General features: G+C 47.9%; 3 protein-coding genes across 6 annotated transcripts; 2 read left to right on the forward strand and 1 right to left on the reverse strand.

Annotated features, from left to right (window-relative positions):
• The first annotated feature begins 47 nt into the window (after nt 1-47).
• On the forward strand, nt 48-14,987 carry Nxf1 (nuclear RNA export factor 1). 4 transcript variants are annotated; one of them, XM_076558995.1, is made up of 22 exons: nt 1,129-1,311; nt 1,976-2,076; nt 6,017-6,197; nt 6,388-6,541; nt 7,400-7,483; nt 7,563-7,667; nt 7,795-7,875; nt 7,955-8,024; nt 8,135-8,223; nt 8,331-8,438; nt 8,791-8,900; nt 10,691-10,727; nt 10,988-11,056; nt 11,134-11,189; nt 11,311-11,418; nt 11,523-11,578; nt 11,673-11,788; nt 11,911-11,953; nt 12,506-12,578; nt 12,904-13,086; nt 14,365-14,425; nt 14,664-14,987. In XM_076558995.1, exons 3-22 carry the CDS (start codon nt 6,163-6,165, stop codon nt 14,700-14,702), a joined length of 1,677 nt encoding a protein of 558 aa, XP_076415110.1. In that variant the 5' UTR covers nt 1,129-1,311; nt 1,976-2,076; nt 6,017-6,162; the 3' UTR covers nt 14,703-14,987. The 4 variants fall into 4 exon arrangements, with proteins under 4 accessions (XP_006995237.1, XP_042116355.1, XP_076415110.1 ...); XM_006995175.4 differs by lacking the exons at nt 1,129-1,311; nt 1,976-2,076 and adding an exon at nt 48-326; XM_042260421.2 differs by lacking the exons at nt 1,129-1,311; nt 1,976-2,076 and adding an exon at nt 445-615.
• Nucleotides 14,988-15,001: 14 nt separating this feature from the next.
• On the forward strand, nt 15,002-16,553 carry Tmem223 (transmembrane protein 223). The gene is made up of 2 exons (XM_006995176.4): nt 15,002-15,388; nt 16,146-16,553. The coding sequence occupies exons 1-2, from the start codon at nt 15,085-15,087 to the stop codon at nt 16,436-16,438; spliced, it is 597 nt and encodes a 198-aa protein (XP_006995238.1). The 5' UTR covers nt 15,002-15,084; the 3' UTR covers nt 16,439-16,553.
• A 70-nt stretch (nt 16,554-16,623) lies between these two features.
• On the reverse strand, nt 16,624-18,768 carry Tmem179b (transmembrane protein 179B). Its single transcript, XM_006995179.4, has 5 exons — nt 18,613-18,768; nt 17,603-17,790; nt 17,385-17,519; nt 17,172-17,250; nt 16,624-16,974 (listed from the first exon to the last, which is right to left on the reverse strand). Exons 1-5 carry the CDS (start codon nt 18,706-18,708, stop codon nt 16,813-16,815), a joined length of 660 nt encoding a protein of 219 aa, XP_006995241.1. The 5' UTR covers nt 18,709-18,768; the 3' UTR covers nt 16,624-16,812.
• Between the last annotated feature and the right edge of the window lies 1 nt (nt 18,769).

Genomic DNA, 18,769 nt, shown 5'->3' on the forward strand with positions numbered 1-18,769 from the left:
GCTCGAAGGTGGGGCGGGCCAGCAAGTCATCGCGCCCGGAGCTCCGGCCGTGGGCGGGCTTCGGAGGGCCTGGCCCCGCCCCCGCGAGGCAGCCCTGCTTCTGCGCAGAGGCAGAGAGCGCGTTACCGCCCCGCGGCACCGCCCACATCCTGGGGACGTCGGCGGCGCGCGACGTGCTTCGCCGGATAAATGCGGTGGCGCCGGTCGTAGGAGAGCTTCTGTCCTGAGCGCCGAGGCTTCCGGGCGTTTTGTGGCGTCAGGTTCTGCGCCCGAGCCCGCCCCCGTATCTGCCTGTGCCATGGCGGACAGAGGGAAGTCATACAACGGTTAGTGCGGGGCCTCGGGCCGGGAGGCGGCGCGGTGGGCCGGAGTGGGCGGCCCCGGCCTAGGCCGCAAGCCCGGGGGCGGGAGGCCGCGAGGAGCTCTGCGTCCGTGGGCAGCGGTGGCCGCGCGGGCAGGGGGCACGGGGCGCCGCGGGACCCGGGGGCTCCAGAGTCGCCCGGATTCTGGCGTTGGAGGAGGACCTGTGGCTCAGGGGTGGGGTGACAAGATTCCTTTGAACTTTGAGGGTGGTTGGTGCCTGTCAATTCAGCTTGGCGGCCCGACTCTTTAAATGTGAGTCAGTAGTCCCTTGCTCGTGGGTTGCTCTGGTGCCCTGTATATATATCTATATATTAAACGCGATCAGTCGGTCTTGCAGCTTGCTCCTTGAATGTTTACCAGTTTTCTAGTCCTAACAGCTACCCTGACTTATTTATTCATCGTGGTGGTTAGGACAGTATAACAGCTGAGGTTTGAATCTGGAGTTGGCTGTGCTAACCCCGAGTGAGTTAAACTTTCGGGCCTTGTTTTCCGCCTCTTTCATGTGGGTACCTGACAAACCTCCCCAAGTTGTGTGTGTGTGTGTGTGTGTGTGTGTGTGAATGAGATCATTTCTATCAAGTGCCTGGAACACAGTGACTGGAAGTGAAGATTTTTTTAGTGAACCTCAGTTGCACTGTTTCTTCATGTATTTCTTTTCTCTAGGGTCACTTGGTGAGGGTCATTGTTTACAGGACGCTAGATGTTAGGTAGATTTCTTTAGAAGTTATGAACCTTTTTGTGTTTGTGTGGTGCTGATTTATCCAGGGCCTGAAAAATCTTCGCCCCAGTGAACCTTTATTTTAATTAAAATATAATTATATAAAGGCGAGCGGCGGCGGTGGTGGTGGCGGCAGCGGTGGCGGTAGCGGTGGCGGTAGCAGCCCACGCCTTTAATCCCAGCACTCGGGAGGCAGAGGCAGATGGATCTCTGAGTTCGAGGCCAGCCTGGTGAGTTCCAGGACAGCCATGGCTACACAGAGAGACCCTGTCTCCAAAAAAAAAAAAAAAAAAAAAAAAGCAAGATAAATAAATAAAATTATATATATGACATTATATCCTGGGTGGTGGCAGCACATGCCTTTAATTCCAGCACTTAGGAGGCAGAGGCAGACGGATCTCTGTAAGTTCAAGGCCAGCCTGGTTTATAAAGTGAGTTCCAGGACAGCTACACAGAGAGACCCTGTCTCGAAAACCCAATATACATATACATGTATGTATGTATGTATGTATGTGTGTGTGTGTTTTAACATGATCTCCTCCCTTCAATCACTTCCATGTCGCCCCTCTCCCCAAATTCATACAACCTGCTGAGTCCATTTAGTGTTGCTTGCTGTACTTGTTTTTAAGGCTAACCATTTGGGATTGGATGACCATTTAGGGAGTTCATCCCTGGGGAAAGACTAATTCTCCCTTACAGGGTCAGCCTCAGTACCCCAGGCTGGCCTCATAGTCAGTCTGTCTGTGCCAGCCTCCCAAGCTTGGTCTACATACCTGCCTCACAGACTTACTTATTTTGTGCTAGGAGTTGAACACAGGGCCGTGCATGTGCCAGGCAGTCCTCTCCCATGGAGCTATATTCCCATCCTTTTTTGTTGTTATTTTTTTGAGATAGTCTCACTGAATTGCCCAGAGTGACTTTGAAGTGACTTTGAAGTTTCAAATTCTCCTGCCTCAGCCTCAGCCTTGTGATCTTTTTGTGTGTGTGAAGGAGAGGTAAGTAATTTATCAACTGAGCTGTATCCTCAGCCCTCCTTTTGTGTATGTGTCTACATATATATACACACATACATGCATATATACATACATAAACATACATACATACATAAATACACATATATACATACACACACACACACACACATATTCGGGGAGAGAGAGAGAGTCTGGCCTTAAACTCTACATATGGGAGGATAACCTTCAGCCTCTTATCCTCTTGCCTTAAAAACAGTGTACTACTAAACTTGGTTTTATTTATTTACCGTTTTCTTTCTTTCTTTTTTTTTTTTTTTTTGAGACAAGGTCTCAGTGTGTAACATTGACTGTTTTTGGAACTCACTGTGTAGTACAGGCTGGCCTTGAAAACTCACAGAGATCTACCTGCCTCTGTAAATTCCTGGACTTAAAGTTGTGTGTCCCTCTCTATATCTAGCTTATTTTCCTTTTTTTTTTTTTTATTTATTTTTTTTTATTTTATGTGCATTAGTGTTTTGCCATGGGTTTTAGGTCCCCTGGAACTGGCGTTACAGACAGTTTTAAGCTGCCGTGTGGGTGCTGGGAACTAAACTCAGGTCCTCTGGAAGAGCAGCCGTCAGTGCTCTTAACCACTGAGCCATCTCTCCAGCCCCTTATTTTCCTTTTTAAGGCGGGGTCTTAGCTGGTCTGAAACTTTCGATCCCCCTGCTTCAGACAACAGTTTTTATATTAGGGAACATTCAGGACCCTGATGTGTAACTGCCACCAGACCCCGAGTCTAGAAGTCCTGTGAAGTGCAGGGTATTTCTGCTCAAAGAAACTAGCATTTCCCAAATTCAGAGTAACAGTTTGAGAGCAAAGAGGTAGTGATTGTTATTAGGTTTTAAAATAGGTCATATTTGTAAGAATTTTTTATTTTTTGAGACAGGATCTCATGTAGTCCAGGATAGCCTTGAACTCTTGTATAATTGAGGCCCCCACTTCCCAATTGCTGGGATTACAGTTATTTCCCACAATTGCTCTGTGGCCATCATTTGTATGTACAGGCAAAAGATCAAAAATTTCAAGTGGTTTTCAGGGGTGGGGTTACATTTCCACATTTTACTTTTTTTTTTTTTTTTTTTTTAAAGATTTATTTATTTATTGTGTATACAGCATGTATGACTGCAGGCCAGAAGAGGGCACCAGATCTCATTACAGATGGTTGTGAGCCACCATGTGGTTGCTGGGAATTGAACTCAGGACCTCTGGAAGAGCAGTCAGTGCTCTTAACCTCTGAGCCATCTCTCCAGCCCCCACATTTTACTTTTTTATGTAGGAACTGGTTTCTGTTTCACTTTCTTTAACTTTATGATTTTTTTGACAATTTCATACATCTACACAATGTATTGTGATATATTCACCTTTCATTACTCTTTCTTTTAAAGATTTATTCATTTATTTTAATTTTCTGTGTCTGGATATTTTGCCTGCATGTGTGTATCTAGTGCCTGCAGAGCCTAGAAGAAGGTATTGGATCCCCTGGAACTAACTACAAAGGCTCTCTCCATACAGACACCTGTGCCCAGACCAAAGGAAAGGACTTGTTAATAGGACAACATCAGGAACAAGTTATTGGAAAACTGTAGGGATGTTGAAAACAAAAGGGTCAAGAGTGTACCTCAGGGGCTGGAGAAATGACTTAAGAGGACGCCTTTAATCCCAGCACTCGGGAAGCAGAGCCAGGCGGATCTCTGTGAGTTCGAGGCCAGTCTGGACTACCAAGTGAGTTCCAGGAAAGGCGCAAAGCTACACAGAGAAACCCTGTCTCGAAAAACCAAAAAAAAAAAAAAAAAAAAAGAGGACCAGCTTTGACTCCCAGCATCCACATTGTAGAGCACAGTTGTGAGCAGCCACGTGGGTGCTAGGAACCAACTCTGGGTCCTCTACAAGAGCAGCAGCTACTCGAAATATCGAGCCATCTCTTCAGCCTCTAACCCACTGATTTCTAAGGTTGTTCATATGAACTTGTGGAGAGAATCCACCACCACCACCTCCACGCCCTTTTAAACTTTATTTTATTTTTTTTTTTTAAGACAGCCCAGATTGGTCTTAAATTTGGTATGTAGTGACAAATGATCTTGAACTCTTGATTCTCCTGCCTCTACCTCCCAGCTGCTGGTATATAAGCATGGGTTACCATATCCAAATGAAAAAATGCCTTTTTTTTTTTTTTTTTTTTTTGTTATTGTTTTTGTCTGTTTGTTTTGAGGCGATGCTGACGATCAAACCCAGGTCTTTGAGTGTGCTAGGCAAGCACTCTACATTTTTTTTCCTTTTCCTTTTATTTCATTTTTAATGTATATGAGTGTTTTTGCCTGCTTATACATCTGTGTTTGGAATGAAGTTACAGACAGTTGTGCACTGCAGTGTGGGTGCTGGGAATCAAAGCTGCTTCTCTAGAAGAGCAGCCAGTGCTCTTAAGAATGAGATGCCTCACTCAGTAATCATCAGAGACTACTCCAGCAGCTGGAGGGAGCAGATGTAGCGACCCACACCCAAACATTAGGCAGAACTCAGAGAACCCCATGGAAGAGGGGGAGGAAGGATTGTAGGAGCCAGAGGAGTTGAGGATACCACCAGAACATGGCCCTCAGAATGAGCTAAGCAGGGCTCATAGGAGCTCACAGAGACTAAAGCAGCAACCATGAGGCTTGCATGGGTCTGCACGAGGTCCTCTGCATGTGTGTTATTGTTGTTTGGCTTGGAGTTTTTGTGCGACTCCCAACAGTGGGAGTTAGAGTATCTCGAATACTCTTGCCTGCGCTTGGGGTCCTTTTCCTCCTCCTGGGTTGCCTTGGCAAGCCTTAATATGAGGGTTTGTGCCTACTCTTTTTTTTGGCGGGGGTGGGAGGTGGGGGTGGGTGTTTGGTGTTTTTCTTTGTTTGTTTGTTTTGTTTTTGAGACAGAATTTCTCTGAGTAGCTTTGGAGCCTGTCCTGGAACTTGCTCTGTAGATCAGGCAGGGCTTGAACTCAGAGATCTGTAGCATGAATCTTAGAGAGTCTTATTAATAAAATCAAACCTGTGAGCCAGGTATTGGGATGAACTGGAAGATCAGAGAACCAGAACAAGCCACCTTGCCAATTCCTCAGCTGGTCCACTTGGCTTTGCCTCTTGAGTGCTGGGATTAAAGGCATGTGCCACCACTGCCCGGCTTTGTGTCTAGTCTTATTGCATCTTGTTATGCTGTGTTTGGTTGACATCACTGGGAGACCTGCTCTTTTCTGATGGGAAATGGAGGAGCAGTGGATTGGGGGGCAGTGGGGAAAACTGGAAGGAGTGGAGGGAGTAGAAACTATGGCCGGGATAGAGAAGAATAAATTAAGAAAAAAAAGTCATCTTGCCAGGCGGTGGTGGTGCACGCCTTTAATCCCAGCACTCAGGAGGCAGAGGCAGATGGATGTCTGAGTTGGATGATGGCCAGGGCTACAAAGAGAAGCCCTGTATCAAAAATCAAAACAAAGACTGAGTCATCTTTCCAGCTCCTTGAGGTACATTCTTGACCCTTTTATTTTTCAATAGCTCTATAGTTTTCCAATAACTTGTTCTTTTTTTTTTTTTTTTTTTTTTTTTTTTTTTTTTTTTGGTTTTTCGAGACAGGGTTTCTCTGTGTAGCTTTGCGCCTTTCCTGGAGCTCACTTGGTAGCCCAGGCTGGCCTCGAACTCACAGAGATCCGCCTGGCTCTGCCTCCCGAGTGCTGGGATTAAAGGCGTGCGCCACCAACGCCCGGCCCCAATAACTTGTTCTTGATGTCAGTGTCCTACAGAAAGTTCTTTCCTCTGGCTAGAGCCTAAGCGTTTCTATATGGCGGTAGCCTTTGTAGTTAGTATCTGTCTTTCCCAGTAATACAGAGTGATCACACCAAGGTAACTAAGACCACTGATGTATTACTAATGTCTGTATCTGTTTTCAATTTCAGAGCATGATGACCGTGTTAGTTTCCCTCAGAGAAGAAAGAAAGGCCGCGGGCCTTTCCGTTGGAAGTGTGAGGGGAATCGTCGGTCTGGAAGAGGTGGTTCTGGTGTACGGTCCTCCCGGTTTGAGGAAGATGATGGAGATGTGGCAATGAATGATCCCCAAGATGGCCCCCGAGTAAGATAGTAAGTGACTAATTGGTCTGCTTTAAATGGTGGCCTACTGAATTATATAGTCCTGTTGTTGTCTTTGTTGTTTCTCTTCTTACTTTGTAAAGTGATACTTAACCAGACCAATTTAGTAGTTGTAGTTTCACTAGCAGGACAGGTTCATCTTTCCTAGTGTTTATGGAAATTTAATTCTGCTTCCCAACAGCAACCCCTATGCCAACCGGCCTAACCGTCGGGGGGATACTTGGCATGATCGAGATCGAATTCATATTACTGTAAGGAGAGACAGAGCTCCTCCAGAGAGAGCAGGAGCTGGTACCAGCCAAGATGGGACCACCAAGAACTGGTTCAAGATTACAGTGAGTACCTTGGGAGATTACATGATTCATGAAATGGGACTGAACTCAGTAAAGGTGTTTGACACCTGCTCCCAGCCCCTCAAATCCATTTTCTCCAATGTTTACTCAACAGTCAAGTATCACATTTGTCCACCCTTTCTAAGATAATGTTAGAAATAATTCTAAGAACAGGGTTAAGGAAGGGAGTTGAGAATAGGCACAGTGGTAAGTGGAAGGGGAATCTGCTAAGTATGGTCAGGAGGTAGAGTAACACTTAAGCTAAGAGTGGTTCTAGGTGGCTGTGGAGTTTCTATGGGGCAGTAAGGTACACATAATATCTTAGGATTTAGAATTAATATATTTGATGTGTGGCCATGTTGTTTGAGCCATCTTGCAAGGGATGATAAGTATATGGAGAAGATTTTAAGGAAATCTTTGTATCTCAAATGGAAACCATACATCTGGTCCTTTCTTTCTTTTTCTTCTTTTGATTTTATTTATTTTGATTTTCGAGACGGTTTCTCTGTATAACAGTCCTGGCTGTCCTGAAACTCACTTTGTAGACATGGTTGGACTGGAACTCAAAGAGATCCACCTGCCTCTGCCTCTTAAGTGCGGGATTAAAGGCTGCACCAAAATGCTTGGCACGTCTGGTCCTCTCTTTAGGAGAAAAAAACCAGTAATTTTGTGATAGAAGGGTTCTACCAGCCTTGTGCACGTAAGCATGCCTTGTGCCTTCTATCACTGAGCCTTGTACATGCCATGTTAAGCGTGTCTTCTGTCTCTGAGCTCTACCCCAAAGCTCTAGAAATCTTTTCAGTCTTGGCAGAAAATACAAAAGGAGAACTGAAATGTGCTGCCCTTTTCTCTCACTTCCAGATTCCTTATGGCAAAAAGTATGACAAAACGTGGCTCTTGAGCATGATTCAGAGCAAGTGCAGTGTCCCCTTCAACCCCATTGAGGTAAGGTGAAGTCAGGCTTAGGAGGCTGGCCAAAGGCCATGGACTCCAAATTGAATGCTCTTCTTTTTCCTTCTTCCAGTTTCACTATGAAAACACACGGGCCCAGTTTTTTGTGGAAGATGCCAGTACTGCTTCTGCATTAAAGGCTGTAAACTATAAGATTCACGATCAAGAAAACAGAAGGGTATGTTAGACAAAGGGCCTGGTGTCGCATAGGTTGACGCTAATGCACTGAATAAAAAGGACTAAATGTTAGTTCTGGGGATTAGGCTTACCTCAAGTATACTCTTGCCTTTCTGTCTTCTCTTCAGATATCTATCATCATCAACTCCTCTGCTCCACCTCACACTGTACAGAATGAACTGAAGCCTGAACAAATAGAGCAGCTCAAGGTGAGGCTGGCTTAAGTGGTCCATCGGTCTTTAAATCTCCCTCGGTGACCACTAAACTCTTATCTTTTCTTTCCTCTAGCTGGTCATGAGTGAACGATATGATGGCTCCCAACAAGCACTTGACCTCAAGGGCCTCCGCTCAGACCCAGGTATGGCTGACAGTAGTGGTCCTGACTAGATGGAGCGGGGAACAGTCAGTCTTTATAACATTGGTGTGGGCAAGCCCTCTCAGACTTCTTTTTCTTTCTGCACGCTGAAGGTTTGGTGGCCCAGAACATTGATGTTGTTCTAAATCGCAGAAGCTGTATGGCGGCCACACTGCGGATCATTGAAGAGAATATTCCTGAGGTATTTTTGCATGAGAAAGCAGAGTGGGATAAATAGGGTAGGATGAGGGGCCAGACTTGCCTCTGGACTATGTATGATAACACTTCTAAACTTTGTTCTGTTCATAGCTACTGTCTTTGAACTTGAGCAACAACAGACTATACAAGCTGGATGATATGTCCAGCATTGTACAGAAAGCGCCGAATCTAAAGACCCTAAATCTCTCTGGAAACGAAGTGAGGACCAATAACCTAGTGATGCTTTTATTTTTAATAGTTACTGATTATGAGTGGGTGGAAGTCAGAGAACAACTTTTGGTTGGTTCTTTTCTTCTGCTGTGGGTTCTTGGGCTGGAACTTGGGTTGTGAGGCTTGTGCAGCAAGAATTTCTTTCTGCCCACTGAGCTATCACACTGACCCTGGCTTTATTGCAGGCTTTATTATCAGTGGTGGAGGGTGAGAAGAATTTGACTAGCCATGGTGAAAGTCAAGAAAGAAAACTTAGGTAGCATTTGGGAGTATGGAGATCCAGCTGCTGTCCTTATGGGGGTCTCTTTCTTCCCTTTTGCACTCTCCTTATCCTTCACAGTTGAAGTCTGAGTGGGAATTAGACAAGATAAAAGGGTTGAAGTTGGAAGAGTTGTGGCTTGACAGAAACCCCATGTGTGATAACTTCCAAGACCAGTCCACCTATATCAGGTCAGTTGTAGCCTCTGTCTCCCCTCCTGGGGACCTTCACCCCCTGGGAGGCTGAGTTAATGCACCCTGACCAGTGCCCGTCTACAGGAGAACATGCAGCCCTGAGCTGGAACCACCTGTCCTTTGGGAGGAGGATCACGTACTCCTTTCTGCCTCTCGGTGTCTCCCAGCCTTGTCCCAGATCTCCTTTCTTTCCTTCTCACCTGACTACTACTGTTCTCTGATTTTCTGGCCTTTCTCCTTCCTTCTTGAACACAGCCTTTTCTAGAATCTCCCGACCTGTTGTTCCAGGAAGGGCACCTCTAATTTTCTGTTTTGATGTAGGGGTGTCTTATGTATATATGCCCCACCTACATGATTGTCTTCAGCCAAAAGCCTAGTGTACTCAGTGTGAGAAAGTCCTCTCTATCTGGGACTACCTACTGAGATGGGCCTTCCCTCTTTTGTCCTTTGATGGTCCCTCTTGCCATTGTGCCAAGAGGGACTCTTCTCATGATCTACTTTCCAAAGGCTGTGGCCTGGTCTTTCCTGCCCATGCTGAGGTTGATGCCTCTTGGAGGCTGGTACCATGCTATTGGTCTCTCTGGCCCAGTGCTGTGAGCTGGGCCCTACCTGGAGAAGAAAACCTGGGTTCCCTAAGATGTGACCAAAGCCAGGGCCCCGCCAGCAGGCGAGGGGATCCCTAGGCAGGTTCTGGGCGTGGAGGCCACAGGGGCATCTGCTACCAAGGAGACAAAGAAATGACCCTGTCAGGGGCACTGCCCCTCTCTCACTTGCATACCTCACATCACCCTGCTTGGCCCCGGAGGATGGCTGGTTAGCCAGAGACGGGTAAGATTCCTCAGGGAAGGAACAACCTAAGACAGGCACAGTCGCAGAGGGGCCATCAGGAGAAAACTTGGGGGCCAACTGAGGTGGGGCACAGACCCTCACCCCCCCAACTCGGCAGGGGCCTGAACCCTCATGTCTTCTGAGGGAGGTCTCCTGGCCCCATGGCTGCTTTACCTCCCACGCCCAGTTCAGACCGGGACCCAGGGAGCAGACAGAGACCTGGCCAACAGTGACTACAAACCACTATAATAGGATTTGTTCTCCATTTCTACCTTGGAACCACAGAAAAGGGGCAGGTGAAGGAAAGGACTGTATCAGGAGGTCTTTCTTTCTCCCATTCTTCTCTAAGTGTCTTTGCCTTCAGTTCTGTCTCTTGTTGATTTGCTTCCTCTCCTTATCTCCTCATCTCTCTCTTATCCCTGCCCTGCCTACCTTTCTCTTCTTCTTTCCTCCTTTCCCTTAGTCTCTGTTCTTGCCTTCTTTCCTCTTGAGCCCTGTCTTGCTCATCTCCCTGCCCCAACATCCTGTGCCATACTTGTGGTGTGTTCTGGTCTTGGCCAAGGCCAGACCTGGCAGAACTGGTGGATACCTGTTGAGGCAGCGGAGCCCCTGGGCTCCCACCCCATTCCCTCCTCCCGGGGCTGCACAGGTGAGTAGGTGGAAGGTAAGGGGGGTAAGGTGGGGAAGGCGCCCTAGGCTTAAAGCCTGGGCTGAGAGTGTTCCTCCATTGGCACTCGGGATCAGAGAAGAAACAGCCAGCCTTCAAGGCAGTCCAGAAGGGGTGCCCCTGGTGAGGAGGGGAATGGGGGTTCTTGTCCCCGAGTGCAGGCTGGGAAGGAGTGGGCAATGAGCAGGATGGGATGGGCTGTTCCTCGGGTTTTTGGTGTATTTGCTCCTAGAGCAGCCCAGGAGGCATGATGGCTCTGAAGCGTCACTTACTTCTGTCCCGTTCTTGACAGCGCCATTCGCGAACGATTTCCCAAGTTATTACGCCTGGTAAGTTTAACACTTCATTCTCTTCTAACAAGCACAACCAAGGTCTTCCTTCTGTTTTATGACCACCAGAGCGGATGTGTAGATCCCTTTAAGAATTTGCTAACAGTGGTAGCCATCGTCCTAGAAAAGTTCTCATGAGATTCCTGTGCACACTATGCCTTTTTATGATTGACTTCTGACCCTTCACACTTAGGTTTTCTTTGTGCTCACAAATGAAGTCTTTCTTCTGTTTCACATGTTACATTCACTTTTTTCCACAGGATGGCCATGAGCTACCCCCTCCAATTGCCTTTGATATTGAAGCCCCCACAGTGCTACCACCCTGCAAGGTCAGAAGGACAGAATTAGAAACTCATGAGTGTGAAGCATATTGGTCCTATGTTCCTAATATCTTGTTTGATTTCAGGGAAGCTATTTTGGAACAGAGAACCTAAAGAGTTTGGTCCTGCACTTCTTGCAGCAGTGAGTATCTCAGGAGCCCTTAGGGCTGGGGATAGTGACTGGCCTGTTGTACATAGCTCACCACTGTGTCCCCTTGCTTTCAGACACAGAACTTAGAGTCTACCCTTTACTTTCCTTACAGGTACTACGCAATTTATGACTCAGGAGACCGCCAGGGTCTCCTGGATGCCTACCATGATAGCGCCTGTTGTTCGCTAACCGTTCCTTCCACCCCCCAGAACTCTGTCCGGTGAGTGTCACATGTCAGAACCTACCCAGAACCACACAGGGTTCTTTGGAAGATACAGGCCATTGTTCTGACCACCACCATCTTCCCCTCCTATTTTCCAAAAGCAACTTAGGTGAATACGTCAAAGACAGCAGAAACGTGAAGAAGTTTAAAGAGCCCAGTAAGTATTTCCTGTGAGCAGTCAAAATGGGAAAGAGTCAGTAGAGCTAGCCAGTGTGCTCTGACCTTGGTTTCTCTTTTCCTTCTGTTTGCAGCCGTGCGATTCCGGCTATTGAAGCACACACGTCTCAACGTTGTTGCCTTCCTCAATGAGTTACCTAAAACTCAACATGACATCAATTCCTTTGTGGTAGACATAAGTGCGCAAACAGTAAGCACACGTTCTCCTTACAGAAGCCCAGACCTGGGGTGGGTAAGGGCTCAGCACTCAGGGAGAGGAGGCTCAGGCTCTGGTTGGGAACTCCATTGCTTCTGGTGCTTTTCTTCTTTCAGAGGACATTGCTGTGTTTTTCTGTCAATGGAGTCTTCAAGGAAGGTAAGAATCTTGAATCCTGAACCTTTCTCCTTATCTTTAGTTTCCCAGCTATCTTCTCATCCCTTTCTATTTACCCAGACCATCTTGGTTTAATCTTAGATCCTACCTGTCTTAGATGCAGTGTGACAAAAACCTGGGGACCAGAACAGTGTAGATGGAAGAGTCAGACAGGTCTCCATTTCCATCCCTGTGTTTATTTTGTGGGTTTGGGAAAGTTACAGTACCTCTGAACCTCACATTCTTTTGTTTTATTTTGTTAGATGAGCTTCATAATAGCCTTACACAGAGGTGCTTAGGAAGTGAAGTGACTTCAGATACTTTGCCAAGCCACAGGCTAAGCACTTTCTAAGTTGCTTGACTTAGTTCCTGTTACTCTTCTCTCTGATCTGTCCCTTCATCCCACCTCTGTTCCCATGTCCAAATAACGATCCTGACCTGACCAAGCTAGGATTGGTATCAGTCTTTGTATCAAATACCGTGGTGGGAGAGAACCTTTTGTAAAGATCAAGCTTGAGTGACTCTAAGGAGCCATTGCTTCTGTTCTCATTGCAGTGGATGGGAAGTCTCGAGATTCGTTACGTGCTTTCACAAGAACGTTCATTGCTGTTCCTGCCAGCAATTCAGGGTAAGTGATCAGCTTATCAGGTTCAGTCTCAGACTAGCAGTGTGATAATTGGAAAGAATTATTCCTCAGGGAGTTATCAGAATTATATAAAAGCAGTAGGAAGTTCATGAAGCTTGAATAACTACTATCAGTAGGTTGGGGAGTGAACATATAATTGTAGTGTGTTTGGGAGTAATCATCCTAAACACCTAGTCTGTAGTTGAGAATAAATGATAAAAGGTAACATGGGATGGGCACCATGTGGATGTTAACCAGATCTGAGAACAGACAGTGTAGTAGGGTGAAGTTATTTGTCCATTTATTTAAGATGTTCTTTGTCCCCAAGGCTATGTATTGTAAATGATGAATTGTTTGTGCGGAATGCCAGCCCTGAAGAAATCCAAAGAGCCTTCGCCATGCCTGCACCCACACCTTCTTCCAGCCCAGTACCCACGCTCTCCCCAGAACAACAGGCAATGTTGCAAGCATTCTCTACCCAGTCTGGCATGAACCTCGAGTGGTCTCAGAAGTGAGTGCTGAGCATGGATAGGACCAAGAGGAAACAGATGGCCTGACAGTGAATAATAGTGCTTTAAAAAAAAAAAGATTCCTACTAAGACTTCTGCATAAATTATGAAGAATGAATTGTTGCCCTCCCACCTCCCTACTGCTCCTCTCTCCCCCCCCAGCAGAATTAGGGATTAAACCTAGACTTCATGGATGCTAGGCAAGCACTCGGCCACTGAACTAATTTTCCTGGGCCTCTTTGTGTTTTACTTTTGAGACAGGGTCACACTATGTACTTGTCTGGCCTTGAACTCACAGATAACCTCCTGCCTCTTCCTCCAGAGTGGTGTGATTAAAGGCATGAGCCATTGCACCTGGCTGCTCAGTCCTCTTTTTTTGTTTTGTTTTGTTTTTCGAGACAGGGTTTCTCAGTGTAGTTTTGTGCCTTTCCTGGAACTCACTTTGTAGACCAGGCTGGCCTCAAACTCACAGAGATCCGCCTGGCTCTGCCACCCGAGTGCAGGGATTAAAGGCGTGCACCGCCACCGCGCGGCCCCAGCCCTCTTTTTACTTGTCATTTTGAGACAAGGTCTCACTAAGTTACCAAAGCTGGACTCCAGTGATCCTCCTCATTCCAAGGGATCTGGGACTATAGGTGCATGCCTTGTTCCAGAGCTCTTTTCTGTGTGGTTCTGCAGCATAGTTTTGTTTTGAGACAGGGTCTTCGGTGTGTACCTTGGCTGCTTAGAAGTCCTTCTGTAGCTCAGGTTTGCCTCAGACTTGGCAATTCCCACCTGATTCAGCCTCCTGAGTGCTGGGGATTAAAAGCCTGTGACATTTTACCCACTTGCAACTTAGTCTTTTTCTTTTTTTTTAAAGATTTATTTATTTATCATGTATACAATATTCTGTCTGCATATATTCCTACACCCCAGAAGAGGGCACCAGATCTCATTACAGGTGGTTGTGAGCCACCATGTAGGTTTTGGGAATTGAACTCAGGACCTCTGGAAGAGCAGTCAGTGCTCTTAACCTCTGAGCCATCTCCATCTCTCCAGCCCCCCCCCCCCCCACACACACACACTTAGTTTTTAAACTATGGAAGTCCTTCCCTTCCAGTGTAAACATTTTAATGTTTAATTTGTGTAAGTGGTGCAACAATGTATAAGCTTATTGGAAAACTTTGGTGACTTTCTCCATGGGATGGACTCTAGAGTGCCTTTTTTTTTTTTTTTTTTTTTGTGGTCAGAAGGACTGCATTTTGGTTCTCATATGGCTTCCTATGTTAATCCCACTCCAGGTGCCTTCAAGACAATAACTGGGACTACCACATATCTGCTGAGGCCTTCACTCGTCTCAAGGTAGGGTATGGGAATTTTGTGGCTGACAAACAGGATCTGAGCTTTTCAAAGGGTCAAATTAAGTCTGGGTGTGGTGGTGTGCGCCTTCCATCCCAGCCCTTGGGAGGCAGAGGCAGCCCGATTGAGTTTGATGCCAGCCTGGTCTATATAAAGTTTCAGGACAGCCAGGAGGGGGTCCCATGAGCTGGGCGGGCAGGTGGGAAAGCGGTCGTTTGACTCACCTTTTCTCTTTCTGCAGACCAAGGGAGAGATTCCAAAAGCAGCGTTTATTCAATGATCACAGGAACAGCCCCCTGTAAATAGCCCTTGGATAATATTGTCTGGCTGTCATCTGCCATCTCCTGTCTAGCCCGAGGCCAGCCTGTGACTGTGACTGAGGAAGGAGGGCTGCCTCGTCCTCCTCACCCGCCTTCTGGAAGACTTCCGGAAGATTGAGCCTCATGGTGCCAGGAAGCCAAAGCTTACTTTGTAGAGCTGACACTAAACTACCCGAAGGACTTAGGTGCTCTGTGTACTTAACCCCTGGTTCCCTTTACTTTTTAAGATAAAGAGTGATATTGTAGTTGGTGTCCCATTGCTGGCTGGTTTCCTCAATGCAGGAGGGGTGGGAGAGTGCGTCGTGACAGGAAGTCCCGCCCCGCAGACGGAAGTGTTCCGCCATGGCGGCTCCCTGGCGGCGGTCGGTCAGCGGGCTGTTGTCTGTACTGCGGTCCCACCCTTTGCACCGGCTTTTGCAAAATGGGGTCCCACGGGATGTGCTGCTTTTCCAGCACGAACGGGGCCGCTTCTTTGCCATCCTTGGACTGTTTTGCGCCGGCCAGGGCATCTTCTGGACCTCCCTGGCTGTTGCAGCCTTGTCCCGACCTCTGATCCGGGTTCCTGCGGAGGCTCCAAACCGGGGCTACACGGACCTGCGCTCGGCACTCTGGCGCTACGGGCTAGCTGTTGGTTGCGGCACGATGGGTAAGGGCATGGGTTCCAGGTTGCCGTGGGGCTGTGAGCACAAAACTCAGTGAAGAAGGGTTCCCAATCCTCTTGGATGAGCGGAAATGTAAGTGGGATACCCGGTATAGGTGTGATGGCAGCTAAGTCACCGAATGCCTTGCTCCCCAACTCCCTACCCCCACCTCGCACACCATAGGCCAAGATCGGCCCCTCACTCTGGCCATGAGCAGGCTACTGAAGCCACGGGCCCACTTTCTCCCTTTAACAACGGAGCTGGCCGTCTAGAACAATGTCGGTATGGCTCAGTTTGTAGAGTGCTTGTCTAAGTAGCGTGCAGCGTTGGTTGCAGCCCCTAAGGCTGCATAAACGGCACATGGTGGCACCCAGATGTCATATTAGCATTTATACAGTGGAGGCAGGAAGATCACAAATGCACAAGTTCAAGATTATTGAACCTATAGCAAGCTTGTGGCCAGCATGGATTAAAAGACCCTGTCTTTTTTTTTTTTTTTTTTTCTTTCTTTCTTTTTGTTTTTCTTTTTTCAAGACAGGGTTTCTCTGTGTAGCTCCGGCTGCCTTGGAACTCTGCCTTCGGAGTGCTCAGATTTAAGGTGTGCACCACCACCAATTGCCCCCCCTCCCCTTTTTAAGTGATGGGTTTGGAGTTAGGAACACAAAATTCTGTAAGTGCTCAACTGTCACTGCCATTACAGTAATGTGACTGCTCTAAAGGAGGGCTGTCTGCATAACCCTTTACCCCTCTGTGCTTCTGCAGGAGCCCTGGTCCTTGGTGCTGGTCTTCTCTACTCTCTCCGATCTGTGCGGTCAGTCATGCTTCTTGCAGGGGGGCAGCAGGTGACACTCACCACTTATGCCCCCTTTGGCCTGGGAACCCGTTTCACAGTTCCGTTGAACCAGGTTTCCTGCGTGGCCCACAGAGCTGAAGCTCCTGCTATGTTGCCTCTGAAGGTCAAAGGCCGACGCTTTTACTTCCTTTTGGACAAAGCTGGACATTTCCCCAACACTCAGCTCTTCGATAACACTGTGGGTGCCTATCGGAGCCTGTGAAATGTGACTTGCCCTCTCAGATGAGGATGCAAACCCAGGCATGAAGAGACAACCTAGAGCAATGAACAGGCCCCCAGGATTCACTAATAGCCAATAAATCTGTGTTCTAAAGGGCCGGATGCACTTCAGCCATCATTCTGTCTTCTCTCCCATCTATTTGCTTTAACATCAAGAACTCTATACCATGAGGAAGAAAAGTAATATATTATTTTGGTACAAAAAAATGTTAGGTGAAAAGGCAGAGGGGCCTATTCTAATGTTTCCCTCCTGGAGGGAAAACCGAGTCTCAGCATCAACAGGGCTGCATTGAGTGAGGCAAGATTAAAAGCACTTGGGCATGGAGGTTCTGGCTTCAGAAAGCACTCAAGTATTCTTCAGGTGTGAGACAGGCGTTGCCCAACAAGAGCATCAGTCTCAGAGCTCCACTCTGGGTCACCCCTCTCCTGAGGCCGGTATGGGGCGGCTTCAGACTTGCACTGCATGACCTGGAGCATCAAGACCAGACACCACAATACCAGATTCACCCAAGAAGAGGTCTGTGAGAGAAAACAGGAGTGTGAGGAAGGAAGCCATCTCCAATCCAGTCCTACCCACACAATATCCTCTCTGTTCAGAATCAGGTGACAAGCCCAAGGCTACTTGAACTTTTGACTGAATTATAGGCAAGCATATATTACATGGTGAACACTCCTAAGCTACAGATATTTAATCTTAGTATATCCCTTTGTCTCACTTCAGCGTTTTGTAGATTGGAGTAAAACTGCACAGCAGTTCCAGGGGGTGTCCATGAGATTTTCTGGGCTTCAGAGCAGCTGTGAGATTAAAGAGAGTTGTGAGAAAGGGGGCAGGCTCTAAGCACATTTATGGGGATAAAAATGGGGACTTATATGACTTGTCCCCCACAGAGGGAGATTATCCCTGCCAGGCTCCCTCCCTCTCCCATTACCTAATTGTATGGTTCAAGGAGATGATGGAATTGCAGAGAGAATTGGTGCCAAATCGAAGTATACAGGCAGACACTAAGACCAGGAAGACGGCTGTAGCTGAGATGGCCAAAGCAATTCGGAGCCCTATTGAGCCTCTGAGGGAGAGAAAACAAGCCTTGTGGCTCAGACGGGACTCATCTCACCTTGGTCCCTTGTCCTCAGTAGGGCGATCAGTCACCTGTGAGAGTCCTCGATGCAGCTGCTGTAGACCCAGAAGAGGAGAAGCAGAAGGCAGTAGAGGGCCAAGAGGCCTGAAGCCCCAGCTACAAAGTAGCAGAGGGAAGAGGCTGAGGGACTTGACAAGACCAGAGAGGAGCCATTGAGGACAGCCACACCATACAAGGGACAGCTACCACCGAAGGAGCCCTGTGGAGAGAAGCTGTTGAGTCCTTGGTGGCTCAGTGCCCTGAGATGCAGGTTACTGCCAAATGTTAGGGCTAGTTCCCAAATTAGAAGAGACTGATGTGGATCTGGGAGCCAAGTCTGCAGGGCCCAGAGGGGTCAGAAAATTCAGTGGGTTATAATAAAGAACTGAAGAGAAGCACGGCAGTGGTGGTGCACGCCTTTGATCTCAGCAAAAAGGCAGGTGGACCTGTTAGTCCTGTAGCCTGGCCTACAGAGGGAGTGCCAAGACTACACAGAAACCCGGGGTGGGGGGGGGGGGGAGGGGGACGGGGGGACGGGGGACGGGGGACGGATCCCAAGAGAAGTCACAAGCTTCACACTTCCCTGTGAGCAGAGTAAACCCTGACATTGTGTGCCCTTTAACAAGCAGCTCTCCTAGTCGGTAAAAGAGCGTCGTACACTCCTATAGTGACTCAAAGTACTCTTCCCAAGACCGCCCAGCAGTAGTAAACCTTAAAAGTACGTAGGTGTATGCGTTTCCTTATTTCACACACACCGCATTACAATCATGCGGGACCTTGATCACCTCCACCGCACTAAGTTTTGGGGGTTTTGGAGGCACAAATGTTTCTATTAGATGGATGCAAAGGCTGGGCCTCTATGTCTCAGCACCCAAGTAAACTTATGCAGCAGTTAACAACCGGCTGGACGACCCTCTGCGTGTCTAGCTCCTTTAGCAAGGAAACAATTTTGGGACCGACTTCTCAGCCCCTAGGCCCGGTGGAGCTACCGCGGCCAGTCCCCGACGCTCGACCCCAGGACTAGCCCGCCCCGCAGCCGCACCTGGGTCCTAGTCAGTGCCGCGGCAGCCACGGCCCCGCACAGGAAGGCGGCAGCAAACAGCGCGAGCTCAACTCGCTGCAACCAGCGCAGCGCCATGGCGCACAGGCTACCAGGAAGCCAACCGCCCAAGCCCCGCCCACGAGCACAGACACGTCAC

The sequence above is a fragment of the Peromyscus maniculatus genome, chromosome 1 (assembly GCF_049852395.1).
Source record: "Peromyscus maniculatus bairdii isolate BWxNUB_F1_BW_parent chromosome 1, HU_Pman_BW_mat_3.1, whole genome shotgun sequence".
In the NCBI taxonomy this organism is placed as follows: domain Eukaryota; kingdom Metazoa; phylum Chordata; class Mammalia; order Rodentia; family Cricetidae; genus Peromyscus; species Peromyscus maniculatus.